Source organism: Eleutherodactylus coqui, chromosome 13 (assembly GCF_035609145.1).
Source record: "Eleutherodactylus coqui strain aEleCoq1 chromosome 13, aEleCoq1.hap1, whole genome shotgun sequence".
In the NCBI taxonomy this organism is placed as follows: Eukaryota; Metazoa; Chordata; class Amphibia; order Anura; family Eleutherodactylidae; genus Eleutherodactylus; species Eleutherodactylus coqui.
In genome coordinates this window covers 125,501,834-125,520,999 of record NC_089849.1, presented here as the reverse complement: position 1 = coordinate 125,520,999, position 19,166 = coordinate 125,501,834, and the positions used below count along the sequence as shown (strand labels likewise).

Sequence of the window (19,166 nt, the reverse complement as noted above, 5' to 3'; positions counted from 1 at the left end):
CTGCTAAAATAAAATAGGATAAAGAAACCTAAACTGAAACTGAAGTGAAGCTGTGCTGCTGCCTCCTTATTGGGTCAACCGTCAAGCCAGGGCCTACCCCAATTATGCTTACCAAAGTCTTTAGGCTCATGGGAACCTAGGGGTTTGGATACTGGTTTTACTGTGGGGCATGAGAACCGACACAAGCATGCATGCTTAAACTGGCACAGGCGAAAAACCTGCAGTGGCCCTCATTGAAGAACCAGCAGATGGAAACATAGGCTATAATGTCCTTCAGTTCTGAAGCTAAATCCTCACCAGACACAGTCTCCCTCTGTCACCCTTTGGACCCTTATGATGTGATCACACGGTCATGTTGGGTTGTTATGGAACCCAGAGGCTTGAAGATGAGCTCCGAGACTGCCATCCATGGTGGCCTAGCAGGCTCAGTCTCTGCTGAGCCCTATAGACCAATATAATATATCATATAATATAAAACTCTTAGCCTGTCGAAGTTGGCATCTTAGATGGTCCCATACATAAATAGTAAAAAGATTACTATTGAAAGTGTTGGCCCTTTAATAAATAATGTAGGAAAGATTGTAGAGAGTGATGAGGAGAAAGCAAATCTATTAAATAGTTTTTTCTCCAGTGTATTCACAGAGGAACATGAAATGTCACCAGTCTAACCCAGGAGGAAGTACAGAACCACATTAAAAAGTTTAAATTACACAAATCACCAGTTCCCGATGACATACAGCCCCCGGGGTTTATGGGAATAAAGTAATATAATACATAGACCCTTGTTTCTTATATTTAAGGACTCTATAGTGACACGATCTGTTCCATGGATTGGCGCATAGCCAATTTGTTGCCAATATTCAAAAAGGGGTTGAAAAGTGTACAGGCCTGGTAAGTCTTACTTCTATTGTGGGTAAGATGCTTGAAAGCTTTCTAAGAGATCTTATCCTGGAGGAGAATGGCTGTATAACTCCATATCAGCATGGATTTATGAGGAGTTGCTTTGTCAAACCAATATGATCGGCTTCTTCGCGGAGGTAAGTTCTAGACTGGGGGGAGTCACCGGATCTTGTGTATCTGGACTTTTCTAAAGCGTTTGATACTGTGCTGCATAAAAGGTTGGTATATAAAATGAGAATGCTTGGTCTGGGGAAAAATGTGTGTAAGTGGGTAAGTAACTGGTCGATGATAGAAAGCAGAGGGTGGGTATAAATGGTACATATTCTGATTGGGTCATTGTTACTAGTGTGGTACCACAGGGGGCAGTATTGGGCCCTATTCTCTTTAATATATGTATTAATGACCTGGTAGAAGGATTGTGCAGTAAAAGATCAATAATTGCAGATGATACAAAACTATGTAAAGGAACACAAGAGCACAGAATGTGGGTACATATAGATCTGGGTACGTTGGGGCAGTAAGTGTCAGCTGAGGGGTAACACTGATGAATGTAAGGTTCTGCACACGGGCAGGAAATCCATGTCACCATTTTACACTAAATGGGAAACCACTGGGAACACCGACATGGAAAATCTTGGGGGGTTTAGTTTACTGTAAGCTTAACTGGAGCAACCAATGTCAGGCAGCTGCTGCCAAGGCAAATAGGATCATGGGCTGCATCAAAATAGGTCTAGGGATTCATGATGAGAACTTTGTTCTTCCTCTTTACAAGTCATGTCTAGAGGAACGAAAGGTTTCTACACAACATAGAAGGGGGTTCTTTACTGTAAGAGCAGTGAGATTATGGAAATCTCTACCTGAGGATGTGGTGAGGGCAAATTCAATAAAAGAGTTTAAGAAGTACCTGGATGCTTTTCTTGAGTGTTACATGTTATAGTCACTAATTATTTCAGAAGTTTCCGTGATCCGGGGTTTATTCCGATTGCAAGATTGGGAAGGAGATTTTTGCCCTTAAATGAGGAAAATTGGCTTCTACCTCATTTGAAGTTTTTCGCCTCCCTCTGGATCAACATTGGGGAGCGGAGAGGTAATAGACTGAACTAGATGAACATATGTATTTTTTTAAGCAAACATATTATGTTACATGTTCTATTGGCAATAAATCTGGGGAGCGGGCAGGAGGTAATATCAAGTATTGAGCTGAACGCAGGAACGTTGTGACCATTCTGATCACTTTAGGGTGCATTCACACGGGCGGATATGACCCACCTCGCACAGGACACGGACACTTCGTCCACGTGCTGCACCATGTCCGGGAGTTTTGCACGTCTGCATGTTCAATTCTTGTGTGAGACCTGCACAATTCTAGAACCTGCTACAACGTTCCCATCTTGCAGCATCGCTGCCAGAGAAAAATCGGCCATGTAAATAGACAAAAGAATGGGTTCTATTTTTATGTGAGTTTTGCACGATTTTATCACCTGTGTAAACCCGCCCTTACTGAGAGATGCCGCAATGCGACCAACAGGTTGGTGGAGTTTGCTTGTTCAACTCCTCCTGCAACCTTGGTAAGAAATGCTCATTAAACCTCTACAGTTGTATTGGCCTCCTCTGATAGGACTTTTAGTACGCTATCTCACTCTGCTGAGAAGGGTAAGTGTGGCCCTTATTTATATACTTCATCTGCCCCTGCGAATACTATTATGCTGCCCACTTCAGCAAAAGCTGGTGCTGTGGATATGCAAAATATGCAAAATAAATCTACTTTATGCAATGTTTTTCTAGGTGTGACTAAAAGTCATATTGTTTTGGCTTCCCTCTCTGCTCAGGTTGGTAGCCTGAAAGAGGAAGTTGGATTCATAAGGCACTATTATAGAAAGTTACTGAGAGATTGTCTAAAGCAGAGACATGTATTAATGATATGGAAGGAAAAACTGTTCCTATGCAGGTTACCATTAGTAAATGCAAGTCGTCTATCCGGACTTTGCAATATAAAGCAGATGATCTGGAAGGTGGACTAAGGAGAAATAATTTGTGGCTGGTGGGGGTTCCAGAAAAGGTAGAAGGATTGTATCAGGGATAATGTATCAGGGATGGCTGATATCAGCTACTGGGGAAGATACTTTGTCATCTGTTTTTGCTGTGGAAGGGCTCATAGAGTTCATGCTAAACCACCTCCACCGGGTGCCGCGCCGAGAACTGTCTGATAAACCCCCTGCCCTATAAAGATCTGAACATTATTTTAAATAAAGCGGGAGAAATTACAGCGCTAACTGTGGACGGTCATCATAGCCCTCTTCCCAGATTATTCAGTGGACATCCAAAAAAAAGAAAGGGGTGGCATGATGTCAAGAGGAGGTTAAGGAGTTTACGGCTGCCTTATGCTATTTTGTATCCGGCACGGCTGAGAGTTGTGATTCAGGAGAGACTTTTCTTTGATAATTCTAGGGTCGCCTCCTGGATTGGTGAACGGGAGCAATATTTATATAACAGTAATAAGTCGTCCTTTTTATTAGTGGATTATGGGTGGAGATTTGTTGGATAGGTGGGAGGCTCCGTAGTGATCTTACTGTGATATTGGGATTTATTTTTACCATTATCACTATGCCTGGGTGATTACAACTTAGGGAATATGGGTATGTGTGTATGGGGTTGGGTGTGGTGGGGTGTTTTTTCCCTCCCCTTCTCTCTATTTCTCCTACTCTATCATGCCACGCAGCCAGAGTCTTAAATTATATGTATAAAACTTAAATAAAGAATACCATTTACTACTGTTCAAGAGGTTAATATAATTTCATGGAACATGCGTGTGATGGGAGCCAAAACTAAAAGATGCGCTGTTTGTTCATCTATTCCACAATTTCAACCAACTATCATTTGTCTATTAGAAACACATCTAACAGGGGATACTGTATACTTGCTTCACCATCCTGTATGGGCACATTCTTTTCATTCCATATATTCACGTTATTCGCATGGAGTAATTATACTGACTCATAATAATATCTTTTAAATGTGAGTCCTCTTTTAATAGATTCTATGGGGAGATTTGTTTGTCTTAAATGTATTATTGTGCAAATATATATATATATATTGGTGGCAATAAATATCTCTGTATTCCAGTGAATGTATTAAGAAGGTGATGTAATTTGTGGCTATTTTCCCTGCTGTTCCTACATTAATTATGGATGATTTTAATAATTATCTGGATCCCTATTTGGATAGATTTTATAAAGGTCCTATAGTGGATTTTCCTTCCCCAACTACTTTCGCATGATTGGATTTAAGTTTGTGTGATCTGTGCCGTTTGAGAAATCCAGAAGTTCGACAATACTTTTGTTATTCCAGCTCACATAGTACATTTTCTAGAATAGATCTCCTGATCGGTACTCCATCTATGCTTCCTAATGTTTTTAGAGTTGGATGTTGACCACAAACAGTGTCTGATCACTCTTCACTCCTTGTCATTGATTATGAACGATGGGGGATGTGGTTTGGATAGCGTTTGGATGTTAAATCCCTTTTCGTTGAACCTACTTGATGGCAATGCTAGAATGGAGGAGGCTCTATTAGAATCTTTTCAGATTATTATTGGCTCAGTGTGCAGTAAGCTAGACAGAGCGCAGACCAATGACAAGGGTAAAAGAGCGGGGAATAAGATGGTTGTCAATGGTGGCTCTGCTGCTCCCCTCCAACGTGGGGAATCGTGGTCTGTGCCTGTAGGCCACATGCAAAGTGGCAAAAAAAAATAAACAGTAGGCAGCTGTTATAGCCTGCCACCCGCGGAGTCAGGTAGTGTAAGATGTTAATTTGTTGTAACACCAGTCCGTATATGGGTAGGGGACCCATTCTGGACAAAAATATTAAAAATAAAAAGTGGATAACTAACCAATAATTGGGGTAGTAGTCCCTGTCCCTGAAGTGTTAGTGTGGTACCTCAGTGCAGTATGTTGATGATGGGAAGAGACTTCAGGCCACAAACTGTAGATGATGAAAAACAACTTAAACACTTCTTTGCAGGGAAACAGAGAGTACTTCGTTTTCAGTAGTTACATCACTTGCATTATATTCACTTTAGGTAGATCATAGAGTTTCATTACACTTGCAGACATAAAATGTTGCTGAGACTTTTCTTAGGAGACTGACATTAGCTTCCAGCTTTTCCTCCCTAGCTTTGACTATTACTTTGACTATTACTTGAAGGTGTGTGAGTGAGGATAATTATAAGGCCATTCATGCTCCTCTGGGTGAAAAATTTGTGGCATTGGCTAAACTACTCTATTTAAGGCTAGAGGCAAGAGTGAGGGTAAATAGTCATATCTTGGGATGGATGGTGTTAGGGAGGGGAATAATGTAGAGGTGTGCCCTCTTCTCTTTGGCTTGGCTATCGAGCCCCTGGTTGGTTTGATAACACAATCACCCGATATAGTTGGATTGTAGTATGGAGAAACTGAGGACCGTATCTCACTAGACGCAGATGATCTCTTGTATACGGGGATGTGAGTAGATCAATGAGTCCTGTTATGTCCATTTTTTATATGTTTGGTAAGATATCGGGTCTCACTATTAACTGAGAAAAATCTGTAATTCCTCCTTTAGCTCCCCTGCTGGTGGACTATTCACTGGAACATACACAATTAGAAACATTGAAGGAGATCAAATATTTGGAAGTTGTTGTATCTTCTAAGCCTCAAGACTATATTTCTGACAGTTTGCTTACATTGGTACAAAAGTGTGAGGATAAGGTTGAGGTCTTCCATTGTCGATAATTGGAAGGGAAAATCTTATCAAAATGCTTTTGATGCAACTGTAGTGGCCCACAGTTAACGGGGCCCCTCCATAATGTTAAGTGTTTGTCTAGTGCCTTTGTATTGTCAGTGTCTTCTATGTTTTATGCATTTGATGTGTATTGCACCTCTGCAGCACTGAATGGGTTAAGGTATGGGTTATGTCTGAGAAATGTATCTTGTTGTGTGTCATGTGATCATGCTAGATATATGTGTTTGCAAGGTTTAGTGCAAGAGTAGTCTTCTTCTGTTCTTCTTGCAAAAGAAAGTGTGGGGTGAAGTTAGTCTTACAAGAGCTTAAATGAGAAGTCTGCAAAAGTGCAAGTAGTGGAGCCTGTCTTGGGAAGAGAGGAACTTTTGTTGAGTAGGAGAAAGTGTGCCTCGTCTTATAACGATCCCCAAGATAAAGAGGCTGAGCGATGCCTGATTTTTGCCCTGGGCCCAATGCACCTAGGCCACCTTGGTGCTATGATGGAGTACTAAGAGAGAGAGAGTGAGAGCCATGCAGCGCTGAGTGCAACATCAAATGTGTGTACTGGTAGAGAGCTTGAGGGAGAGTGAAGAAAGTCGCAGAGAGCATAACCCCACAGATAACTGTGGCTTCTTCTGTCATCCTGTGAATCCTCCCTGTCACACCATTATCCATTTGGCACCTGTGTTTGGCTGGCAGCTGTCATGTCCATGGTGTTAACGTTTTATTCAAGTAAACGAGTTCTACCGACCGTTCCCGGTTTTGCTCAGAAAGTTGCCCCTGTGTGTGAACTCTTTATTATAACTTTGGGATTCACTGCAGATGACAGAACGGTGGCGTCACCCGTGACAACAAGAACTGTAAGGTAAGCTACAGATTGGGTTAACCCTGTGAAACTCCCCCAGCAGTAACTTGGTTGGGTCCTGTGCTACCCCCATAGGAGGAAATGGTAGAGCCCCATGACAAGGCCTAATCTACCCCGCTGCCTCCTCGGCTGTGGGCCCGCTCCTCGAATGCTGCACAACAATTCCTTTTCATGGTTCAAAATTCTAAATTGCCTTTTTTTTTGGTTGGAGGGATTTTCACAATAGGAGAAGAGAGGGGTAATCTTTTTGGAACAGGTATATTCTGGGGGTCTTTTTTTTATATAGTTTTGAACAATTTAGAAGCTTCATGATGTTCCCCATAGTTATTTATTCCCGTATCTTCAGTTACAACATATGTTTGCTGCTCAGGCCCGGTCAGTATCTGTGCTTATGGTTCATAACCTTCGGGTGAATCTTCTTGGGTGTTGCGTATGAGCCCAGTGATATCTCTATCTGAACGTCAACAAGTATCACAATGGTATTTAGTGCAGAGAGTTTATCGTATTCCATTAAAAGTTGTATAACATGGGTATTAGATTCAACTCAGACTCTCCGAAATGTTATATGGATGGTGCAGCTGTAATGCATGTGGTCTGGGATTGTGTAAAATTGTGTGAATTTTGGAATGGGGTACTAAAGATAATGAAAAAATATATCTTGCAAATGTTTTAAGCCCTCAACTTCTATACTGGGTATTGTTGGTGGGCTTGAGGAAATTTGTGGAAGATAGTAGGATATTTATAATGGATAGTTCATGTCAACTGCTGGTTGCATTGAGGTATTGTAGAAAAGCTGATGGGATTTGGAGGGTGTGATGGAGGGGGGGGGGGGGGGAGGTGAAGAGGGGATCTTCTATTTTTTCTTTTCTGTATGTGCCTGAATATTATTTTTTTGCTTACATATAATTACGATTGATTGTATTGTTTGGAAGGCATAATAATAATCTTTATTTATGGGTAATGATATGTTCTGTGTATATTATATTTCCGCCTGTATGAGGCCCTTTCATATGGCCAAGAATGTCATGTGGGCTTTGTGCGTTGCGAAACACACAAATCTCGCTTGAACCTCATTCTTTTGCACGGAGTCATGAATACATGAGCGGTGTATTCCAGCACCAAATTGCGGTGCGGGAAAACTTCCTGGCATGCTCTATGTTTTTGTGTTCCTTGGAACGCATCGTCTATTGTTTTCAATGGGACAGTAAAACACATAGCCCAGCGTGTGATGCGAGGTTTCCCACTTACGACAATGAGAAACACTTTGCAATCCTCTGACGTGACTGAAAGCCGCGCCAGAGGATCGCTACTTTAAAAAAGTGATAGGTGCTTTTTTCCCCAAAAAACGCCTTGCGTTGCAGTGAAAACGCATGTTGGTGAGCCAATATCGGGCCAAGTGTAATTGTATTCAAAAATATAATTTCATTGAAAATTAGTTGATTAAAAAAATGGAAAACAAGACGTCTGGGAGCCTCCGTGTATGTAACGGGTCGGCTCCCTGCAAACCCTGCACCCCCATGATATAAAGGTACTTCCTGAGGTGTGAAAGGGTTAAAAACTATTCTTTTGTTCTGTGTTTCTTTCCCTGCAATAGTAAAATACAATAGCTTTATCAAACATTTGTGACCGATTTATAAATTTGTCATATTTTGCCCTGAAAAAGGAGAAAACATGTGGCAAAAAAATATTTAATTATTCCTAAATCAGCGGACAAAACGCACTCCGCACTGGGGGCAGCGAGCGCCCCAAAATTTGCAACGTTTTAAAAAGTAGCAAATAATAAATCTGTCAGAAAAATGTCCTCCAGGTAAACAATGCTCCCTGTATCCAGCGAAAAACAAGACTGCTGGTCCAAACACAAAAAAGACAGAAATATGCCCAAAAATATAACAAGTTGAGCATAAACTAGAAGAAGAGTACAAATCACGGAAGGCAGGTATAAGTGAAATGATAAATCAGGCACTGCGTCTCTTGTTTCTTTTCCAGGAATGGAGTTTCCAGCGTTTGAAGCGGATGTTTATCAGCGGGTTGGTCATGTGGAGTTCCCTCTGTCCTCCGATGGAGAAGTATCTGCAGTCGTCCATCCTTCCCTCCAGGTAACAGAAACCATCAATTACATGCCAGAAGAATTCTGTCCTTCAGCTTTTATTAGAGAGGCCTCATCAGTACTAGTGCATCTTGTCTCCACCGGAGGTAAGGGTGGAGGCATGGGTAAGCCGGGTTAACAGAGAGGGGAGGGCCAGGTGACGTCCACACCTGGTGATTGGCTGCTGCATCTCCCCTTGCGAGTCCGCTGCTGGGAGTATGTCGGCTGCCATCTCCCCTGCCTGCGACCCCGCTTTTGCTTAAAACCCACTCCCCATGCTGGTGTCAAGTTCCCGCTATGCCCCCCCTGCCAGTGTAAAGATATCTGTGGGCGTGAGGCATCTGTGCTCACGGTCCTGATGTGAATCTCCCCTCGTCAGCCTTCCTGCTTGGCAGTCACTGCTGCTACCTGGCGGACTGCCATCAGTGCTCCCAGTCCCTGGCACCCTCCCATCTTCAGTCCCGGCATCATGTGATTTATGTGCTCATGGGCTAGTGGTGAGTCTCCCCAGGAGCCTCCCCACTGTGCTTGTGGCTGCGCAGTCACTCTTAGCATGGGCGGTGCTTCTGCCTCTCGGCAACCAGTGACAGCGGCTAGTAGGAACGCTGCTCCTCCATCCAGCAGTCTGCTGCCTCCTCGATGATAAAGCCGCTTCTCCAGCTGCCTCCTTCGTTCTGCCATGCTGTGGGATCGCTGGCACCCTGCACCGCTCTGCAGCCTCCTCAGAAGACGATCCACTGGTCCTGCACCAGGGGCTACATCTATACTCCAGCGTGGCAACCAATCCACAAATAGGAGTGTGAACTGGCCGATCCCTGTCAATGCTCTAGGACAAACCCATGTCTCCACCCCTAGTTCCGGTGGAGACAAGATGCACCAGTACCCATGACATCTAGTGCCATAAATACTTGTATTCCCATAAAACAGCAGTACCTCCCTTTCAATGAGTTGATTGATCACAACTGCAGTCTATCAGTGTGCTGTCAGCCACATGATCTAGCTGGCTGGCAGTGCACTAACAGTAGCAGAGGAGGGCCATGCTGACAGTATGTGCTGTGCATAATCATATATGTACAGCTAGTATAAGGTATACATCACCCTGTATATAGTGATATACACCATGATTATATAACTTGGGTATCCCCTGTATATAATTATATATGTACACCTGGCATAAGTTATATATATCTTGTATGTACTCATATGGAGCATGCAGGTATAACCTGGGTTTCCTGTATATAATTATATGTGTACAGCTGGCATGAGCTATACATCCTGTATATAGTGATATGGAGCATGCTGGTATAACCTGGATATCTCCTGTATATAATTATATATGTACAGCTGGTATAAGTTATACATCTCCTGTATATATTGATGTGGAGCATGCTGGTATAACCTGGGTATCTCCTGTACATAATTATATATGTACAGCTAGTAGAAGTTATACATCTATATATATATAAGGCTGCATTCCCATGAGCGTTTATCGGCTCGGTTTTCACGCCGAGCCGATATATGTCGTCCTCATGTGCAGGAGGGGGGGGGGGTGTGTGGAAGAGCCAGGAGCAAGAACTGAGCTCCCGGCCCCTCTCTGCCTCCTCTCTACCCCCTCTGCACTATTTGCAATGAAAGGAGGCGGGACGGGGGCGGGGCTAAGTTCCTAGAATTAGCCCCGCCCCTGTTCCACCTCTCCCCATTGCAAATAGTGCAGAGGGGCGGAGAGGAGGCAAAGAGGGGGCAGGAGCTCAGTTCCTGCTTCTGGCTCTTCCATCCTCCCCCCCCCCCCCCTGCAGATGAGGACGACGTATATCGGCTCGGCGTGAAAATCCAGCTAATATACGTTCGTGGGAATGCACATTTAAGGTGAAAGCCCCCACGACTGACTCAGCGTTAGCTGTACGTCCACATGGGCTGCTGTAAAAATTAAAGTTTACTATTGTGTTAAAAACTTTTAACATGATAAGTAGAGATGAGCGAACCTACTCGTTTTGAGTAATTACTCGATCGAGCACCGCGATTTTCGAGTACTTCCGTACTTGAGTGAAAAGTTTCGGGGGGCGCCGGGGGGCGGGGGGAGGCGTGACGGAGCACTGCTCAGTGATCGTTAAATTCAAGCCAGCCTAAAAATCATGGTGTGGTCTTATCAGGACCACATGCTGAGTTCTCCACGGGTAGTGCTGATAGCATTGTTACCCTTCTGAGCACAAAGCAGCTGAATGTAGGTAAGAGCCCTCGGGCTATTGACGCATTCAGCTGAAGGCTTCATTTGCACGCTAATTAGCTATTAAGTAGCTGAGAAGCTACTTAATAGTTTATGCAAAATGATCGCTCAAAACTGTCACTCAAACTTTTGTTTGAGCGATTTTTGAGCAATCATCGCTCCATGTAAATGGGCCTTTAGAGACATACTGGTTGCCAGCAAGCAGAGGGATATCCCCTGGGCATTCGTTGCAGCTGTTGGGCTCTGCTCACATCATGTATACATTGGGAGCATTCACCATCTATTTATATTGTAGTAGTGCAGTACACAGAAGGGCCTGTAGAGGGCTGCAGACAGGACTTCTGGTGTGAGGGTTAACACAAAGGGGTGGAGCAGGAACTAGAAAAGGGCCAGTTCCTGCCAGAATCAAGTTGGGAGAGGACCAGCGCAGCAGAGCTGAGGTGCTGCAGGCTGGTGGCCTAGCAAAGGCCAGAGTCCGACAGGGACGACAACCCTGGACTCACACCCGAGTCGGGAGAGACGGCTGAGAGAGAGCCAGCTTCGTGGAGCTGGTAGGGCTGGTAGGGCTGCTAGCCCAGGGTCTAGTGCAGACCAGGAGTTTAACAGGGAAGGCGACCCTAAACTCCACGCCCAGGCGGGGTAGTGACGGTGACCCAGTGGGTGGTGAACCCAGGATTACACATGGACTGTGTTTGTTTGCTGTGAAATAAAGGCTGGCAGGAGCCAGAACTAAAGCGAATCCACGTCCCTGGGGGCATTTCTACATGTGTGGTGTGCCATTCTCATGTATGAGAGGTCAGCGATCTGCAGGCGGGTGACCCCAACTTGCCACTTTTTCCAACTGTGGGAGGGAAAGGACCCAGTGCAGGTTCCTACAAAAACTGCAGGTATGGACTGTATTTAAGGACTGTCATCTGGGGGTCCAGAGGAGCGGCGGCAATGCCACCTATTAAGTCGGGGGAGTGGGGAGAGCACTCCAAGGACAGAGGAAATAATGCAATATGGACTAGAATATGCTGATAATGCAAAGCCAGACAAAATACATGTCTTTGTTGCAGGTTGGTGCAGGAGAATCTGCACAGTGTGAACTGCCATCCATTAATCCTGAAATGTCATGTGGGGGATTGTGGGATGTTTTCTAGGTATGATTTGGATAGAAATGTTCCCCAGTGTGAACAGGGTGCAATGAGGAGTGCAGCCAACACCCATGTGGGAGTCAGGGCAAGTATACCTCTAGTGAGAGAGGGACGTAATACTGAAGATAGCGTGTGTAGGACTAGAAATGCTGGAGTAAGTAGTACTATGCCTTCAGAGAGAAAAAAGATAGATCGTACTAAATGTGCACAGAAGAGAAAAAAGAAGAAAAAGGCTGCTGCTAATGAGACAAGTGAGGTTATCAGTGCAGATCCTGAGATGCAGGGTGAGGCAGCAAGAGACCGCTTGGTTAAAATTCAGGAGGGATTTGCACCAATGCAAGCTTATATAAAGTTTCTTGAGGAAGTATGGCAAACGGCTGATAAAAGATATGATGCGCAGTTGGAAAAAGAAAGGGCCACATTGTGTCAGCTTGGAGAAGAGGCCAAGAGGCAAAGGCTGTTAGAGGAGAAGACAGATAAATTCCTAAAAGAAAAGGAAAGTATTCTCCAAGAAGCTGAGCAGCTGAAAGCACAGAATGCAGCTCTCTTAAAGGAGAATGAGCATCTTGAGACAACTGGTGCAAGTTCTATATCTCCTGAATATAGTGATATGGATCATGCTGGTATAACCTGGGTATCTCCTGTATATAATTATATATGTACAATTGGTGCAATTTATACATCTCCCATATATAAGGATGTGGACCATGCTGGTATAACCTAGATATATCCTGTATATGATTTATATGTGTACAGCTGGTATAAGTTACACATCCCCTGTATATAGTGATAAGGAGCATGCTTGTATAACCTGGGTATTTCCTGTATATAATTATATATGTGCAATTGGTATAACTTATACACCTCTTGTATGTAGTAATATGGATCATGCTAGTATAATCTGGGTATCTCCTGTATATAATTATATATGTACAGCTGGTACAAGTTATACATCTCCCTGTATATAGTGATATAGACCATGCTGGTATAATCTGGGTGCCTCCTGTATATAATTATATATGTACAACTGGTATAACTTATACATCTCTTGTATGTATTAATATGGACCATGCTGGTATAACCTGGGTATATCCTGTATATGATTTTATATGTATAGCTTGTATACGTTATACATCTCTTGTATGTAGTAATATGGACCATGCTGGTATAACCTGGGTATATCCTGTATATGATTTTATATGTACAGCTTGTATACGTTATACATCTCTTGTTTGTAGTAATATGGATCATGCTGGTATAACCTGGGCATCTCATATATATAATTATATACGTACAGCTGGTGCAGGTTATACATCTCCTGTATATAGTGATATGGACCATGCTGGAATAACCTGGGTATCTTCTGTATATGATTATATTTGTACAGTTGGTATAAGTTTTACACCCTGTATATAGTGGTATGGACTATACTGGTATAACCTGGGTATATAATGTTTAGTTGTATAACCTATACCAGCTATACATATATATCTCCTGTATATAGTAATATGGGCGATGCTGGTATAACCTGGGTATTTCCTGTGGATGATTACCACTTCACTTTACACAAAATTAAAAAACGCATGAAAAACCTCTTTGCAGTTTGGAAAAAGATTCATGTGTTTAAATCCACATGTGGTTTTTAATAGTAGATGCAGCTTTTTCATGTGATTTGTTTTTTTTTTTTTAAATTTTAGAACTCGCCAAAACCATGAACAGCCCACAGGGCTACAAGCATATTTTCATGTAGTCAAATAAATTAGTCATGTTGGGAAAGCTTATGCCGAGGGGCTAGATCATGGCAATTCATTTTGCAGCTGTATGCAGCATGATTTGGGTATGGGTACGGGGACAGGTGGTGGAGTGGGGGCCGATCTGAACGTTTGCATCCGAGCCCCTGAGCCTTTAGCTATGCCTCTGGCCTTAGTCATGGCTTCAAAGTGAAGAATAGCTCCCACCGTAGGCATCATTTTACATCTAGATACACTGTGTATAAAGCACTAATCCACAATGGAAAATCCCTTCCAAATTGCATGGATTTTGGTGCAGATGTTTTTCGTGGAAATGATTTGTGGCAGCAGCCACATGGGGCAGCAGAGCATTGCCAGAGGACAGTTGTACAGATACTAGTGGGGGACCAGAAGGTCGATGCTGTTGGAGTGACAGGGAAGGCGAGCATAGTCTTATGGTCTTCTTTATTTTAAACTTCATGTTTTCTTTGGCCCTGCGGATTCAGCTGCAGCTGTATGTCCACATGGGCTGCTGGAAACATTAAAGCTTCACTATTGTTTTAAAAACGTCTAACATGTTAGAGACCTACTGATTGCCAGCGAGCGGAGGGATAGCACCTGGGCATTCCTTGCAGCTGTTAGGCTCTGCTCACATCATGTATACATTGGGAGCATTCACCATCTATATATATATAAAGGGGACAGCCCTCACTGACTGACTGACTCGCCACTAATTCTCTAACTTCCTGATGTCATACAAACGTGAAATTTGGCAGGAGCATTCTTTTGGTCCTAAATAGGAAAAGTAAAGGGGTCATAACTTGACTATTCAATGCTAAGTGCAAAAGTAAGTGAACCCCTATGTAATGTAACTTCCCGGTGTTGTACAAGCATGAAATTTGGAACGAGCATTCTTTAGTGAGGAGAGTGGGAGGGGTGACACATTCCGCAGAGGGACATCGGTACATGCAGTCTGAGGAGAATCTAACAATCCTCTGTGTGTATACATATTTTATTCCTCAGTTCCTCTAAAGTAACCTTGACTTGTGTGCGAACAACATGTAAGCACCTGTATCAAATTAACTGGGGTGAAGCCGGGTATATTAGCTAGTAGTATTATGTGTGTATATACTGTACTGTGCAAAAGTTTTAGGCAGGTGTAGAAAAAAATGCTGCAAAGTAAGAATACTTTCAAAAATACATGTTAATAGTTTATTTTTGTCAATTAACAAAATGAAAAGCGAATGAACAAAAGAGAAATGTAAATCGCATCAATACGTGGTGTGACCGTCCTTTACCTTCAAAATGGCATCAGTTCTTATTGGTACAGTTGCACACACCTTATGAAGGAACTTAGCAGTGAGGTTGGTCCAGCCATCTGTACGGAATATGTAGTGAAATTAATGGAAGATATATATTGTCAGGAGACACCTAGTTGGGCCACATGTGATATGGTGGCATTGTATTCATCCCAACACTTGGGCCTATGATGTATTGTCCAACATTTGAACGCCTCCAGGATTTACAAACCTCTGAACTGAAGGGAGATTTACTAATGGCAATGGAGTTTTTTGTTAAAAAAAATAACTTTATGCCTTTCAATGCAGGATTCTACCTGCAGATGGGCCGGGGCGCTGTGGGTCTCTGTTTCCCCTTTCCCTGCTAATATCTCCATTTTTACTTACTTTTAATCCTGTTTTTGTCACTTGAATGGATGTCGTTTTATTGGCGATCTGTTATTCCTGTGGAAGGGATCTGAAGTCGGATGCCTCATTTTGTCACATGTGTAAATTCAAACACCATAAATATGAGTTTTACATCAGGAGGTGAACAGATTGTGGTTTTGGACGACAAATTGATTAGATTAGCGGGTAAAATTGGTACTTTTCCATATAAAAAAAAATAGCAGGGAATTGTATTGCACTGACCACAACATGTGAGCAATGATGTCCCATACAGGGAGGGGGCAGACCAATGGCGGATTGCAAAAAGGGGCAGCCACTCCAGGCCGAGCTTCCAGGGGGGCTGATGGCCACACAAATTACCCCTACTGATAATCGGCCAGTGGAGGAGAGGATATTTTTGGTGAAATATAAGAAAAAACGAATTCTGCTCACCTGCTGTGTTGCTCCTCTTGCTCCCAGCCTCTGCAGTCCACGCTGCCCGCACTACTTACCCGCTGAGTTCCTGGTAGAGCAATCATGTGATCACCGGGAACTGGCCTCAGCGATCACATGATTGCTCTACCCGGAAGTGAACAAACTGTGCAGGCAGTGCGGGCTGGACAGGCTGGGATAAGGACGAGTGGCACAGAAGTCGGAGGTATAACTTTTTTCTTTCTTACTATACACAAAGGGTACTGCTACTGGGAGGGGAGGCTGTAACCTATGTGGGGCATTATCATTAAGTGGAGACCTGTAGGGGGTACTATTACTGAGCGGAGGCCCATATGGAGTATTATCACTAAGTAGTGACCTGTAAGGGGTATTATTACTCGGGGGGGGGGCTATATGAAGTAATATTACTGAGTGGGGGCCTATATGGAGTATTATCACTGAAGGGGGGGGGATATGGAGTATTATAACTTACCGGGGCCCTATATGGGTATTATTACTGAGCGGGGACCTATATGGAGTAATATTACTGAGCGGAAGCCTATATGAAGTATTATTACTGAGTGGGGGCTTATATGGAGTAATATTACTGAGCAGAAGCCTATATGAGGTATTATCACTGAGCGGGGGCCTATATGGAGTAATATTACTGAGCAGGGGCCTATATGGAGTATTATTACTGAGCGGGGGGCTTATATGGAGTATTATTACTGAGCGGGGGCCTATATGGAGTATTATTACTGAGCGGGGGCCTATATGAGGTATTATTACTGAGCGGGGCAAATCTGGAGTAATATTTCTGAGCTGAAGCCTAAATGAAGTAATATTATTGAGCAGGGACCTATATGGAGTAATATTACTGAGCGGAGGCCTATATGGAGTAATATTACTGAGTGGGGGACTCTATGCAGTATTATCACTGAGCAGGGGCCTATATTGATTATTATTACTGAACAGGGGGGCTATAGGGAGTATTATGACTGAACAGGGGCCTATATGGAGTATTATGACTGAGCGTGGGCCTATATGAGGTATTATTACTGAGTGGGGCCCTATATGGAGTAATATAACTGAGCGGAAGCCTATATGAGGTATTATTACTGAGCGGGGGCCTATATGGAGTATTATTACTGAGCAGAAGTCTGTATGGAATATTATTACTGAGCAGGGGCCTATATGGAGTATTATTACTGAGCGGGGGCCTATATGGAGTAATATTACTGAGCGGGGGTCTATGTGCAGTATTATTACTGAGCAGGGGCCTATATGGAGTACTATTACTGAGCGGGGGCCTATATGGAGTATTATTACTGAGCGGGGGCCTATATGGAGTAATATTAGTATGCAGAAGTCTATATGAAGTATTATTACTGAGCGGGGGCCTCTATGGAGTAATATTACTGAGCGAAAGCCTATATGAGGTATTACTGAGCGGGGGCCTATATGGAGTATTATTACTGAGCGGAGGCCTATATGGAGTAATATAACTTAGCGGGGGCCTCTGTAAAGTATTATCACTGAGCGGATGTCTATATGGAGTATTACTACTGAGCAGGGGCCTATATGGAGTATTATTACTGAGGGGAGGCCTATATGGAGTAATATTACTGAGTGGGGGACCTCTATGGAGTATTATTACTGAGCAGGGGCTTATATAGAGTATTATTACTGAGGGGGGGCCTATATGGATTATTCTTACTGAGGGGGGGCTATATGGATTATTATTGCTGAGCAGGGGGCCTATAGGGAGTATTATTACTGAGCAGGGGCCTATATGGAGTATTATTACTGAGCGGGAGCCTATGTGGAGTATTACTACTGAGCTGGGGCCTATATGAGGTATTATTACTGAGCGGGGGCAAATCTGGAGTAATATTTCTGAGCTGAAGCCTAAATGAAGTAATATTATTGAGCAGGGACCTATATGGAGTAATATTACTGAGCGGAGGCCTATATGGAGTAATATTACTGAGTGGGGGACTCTATGCAGTATTATCACTGAGCAGGGGCCTATATTGATTATTATTACTGAACAGGGGGGCTATAGGGAGTATTATGACTGAACAGGGGCCTATATGGAGTATTATGACTGAGCGTGGGCCTATATGAGGTATTATTACTGAGTGGGGGCCTATATGGAGTAATATAACTTAGCGGGGGCCTCTGTAAAGTATTATCACTGAGCGGATGTCTATATGGAGTATTACTACTGAGCAGGGGCCTATATGGAGTATTATTACTGAGGGGAGGCCTATATGGAGTAATATTACTGAGTGGGGGACCTCTATGGAGTAATATTACTGAGCAGGGGCCTATATGGAGTATTATTACTGAGCGGGGGGCTTATATGGAGTATTATTACTGAGCGGGGGCCTATATGGAGTATTATTACTGAGCGGGGGCCTATATGAGGTATTATTACTGAGCGGGGGCAAATCTGGAGTAATATTTCTGAGCTGAAGCCTAAATGAAGTAATATTATTGAGCAGGGACCTATATGGAGTAATATTACTGAGCGGAGGCCTATATGGAGTAATATTACTGAGTGGGGGACTCTATGCAGTATTATCACTGAGCAGGGGCCTATATTGATTATTATTACTGAACAGGGGGGCTATAGGGAGTATTATGACTGAACAGGGGCCTATATGGAGTATTATGACTGAGCGTGGGCCTATATGAGGTATTATTACTGAGTGGGGGCCTATATGGAGTAATATAACTGAGCGGAAGCCTATATGAGGTATTATTACTGAGCGGGGGCCTATATGGAGTATTATTACTGAGCAGAAGTCTGTATGGAATATTATTACTGAGCAGGGGCCTATATGGAGTATTATTACTGAGCGGGGGCCTATATGGAGTAATATTACTGAGCGGGGGTCTATGTGCAGTATTATTACTGAGCAGGGGCCTATATGGAGTACTATTACTGAGCGGGGGCCTATATGGAGTATTATTACTGAGCGGGGGCCTATATGGAGTAATATTAGTATGCAGAAGTCTATATGAAGTATTATTACTGAGCGGGGGCCTCTATGGAGTAATATTACTGAGCGAAAGCCTATATGAGGTATTATTACTGAGCGGGGGCCTATATGGAGTATTATTACTGAGCGGAGGCCTATATGGAGCAATATAACTTAGCGGGGGCCTCTGTAAAGTATTATCACTGAGCGGATGTCTATATGGAGTATTACTACTGAGCAGGGGCCTATATGGAGTATTATTACTGAGGGGAGGCCTATATGGAGTAATATTACTGAGTGGGGGACCTCTATGGAGTATTATTACTGAGCAGGGGCTTATATAGAGTATTATTACTGAGGGGGGGCCTATATGGATTATTCTTA

General features: G+C 43.3%; 1 protein-coding gene across 1 annotated transcript in view; it reads left to right on the top strand.

Moving 5' to 3' along the window:
* Positions 1–19,166, top strand: part of ACY3 (aminoacylase 3) — a 125,466-nt gene that overhangs the window by 68,342 nt on the left and 37,958 nt on the right. The window contains exon 6 of the mRNA XM_066586931.1: positions 8,510–8,619. Within this exon, the coding sequence (XP_066443028.1) occupies positions 8,510–8,619 (110 nt within the window). The remainder of the gene's footprint in view (positions 1–8,509; positions 8,620–19,166) is intronic.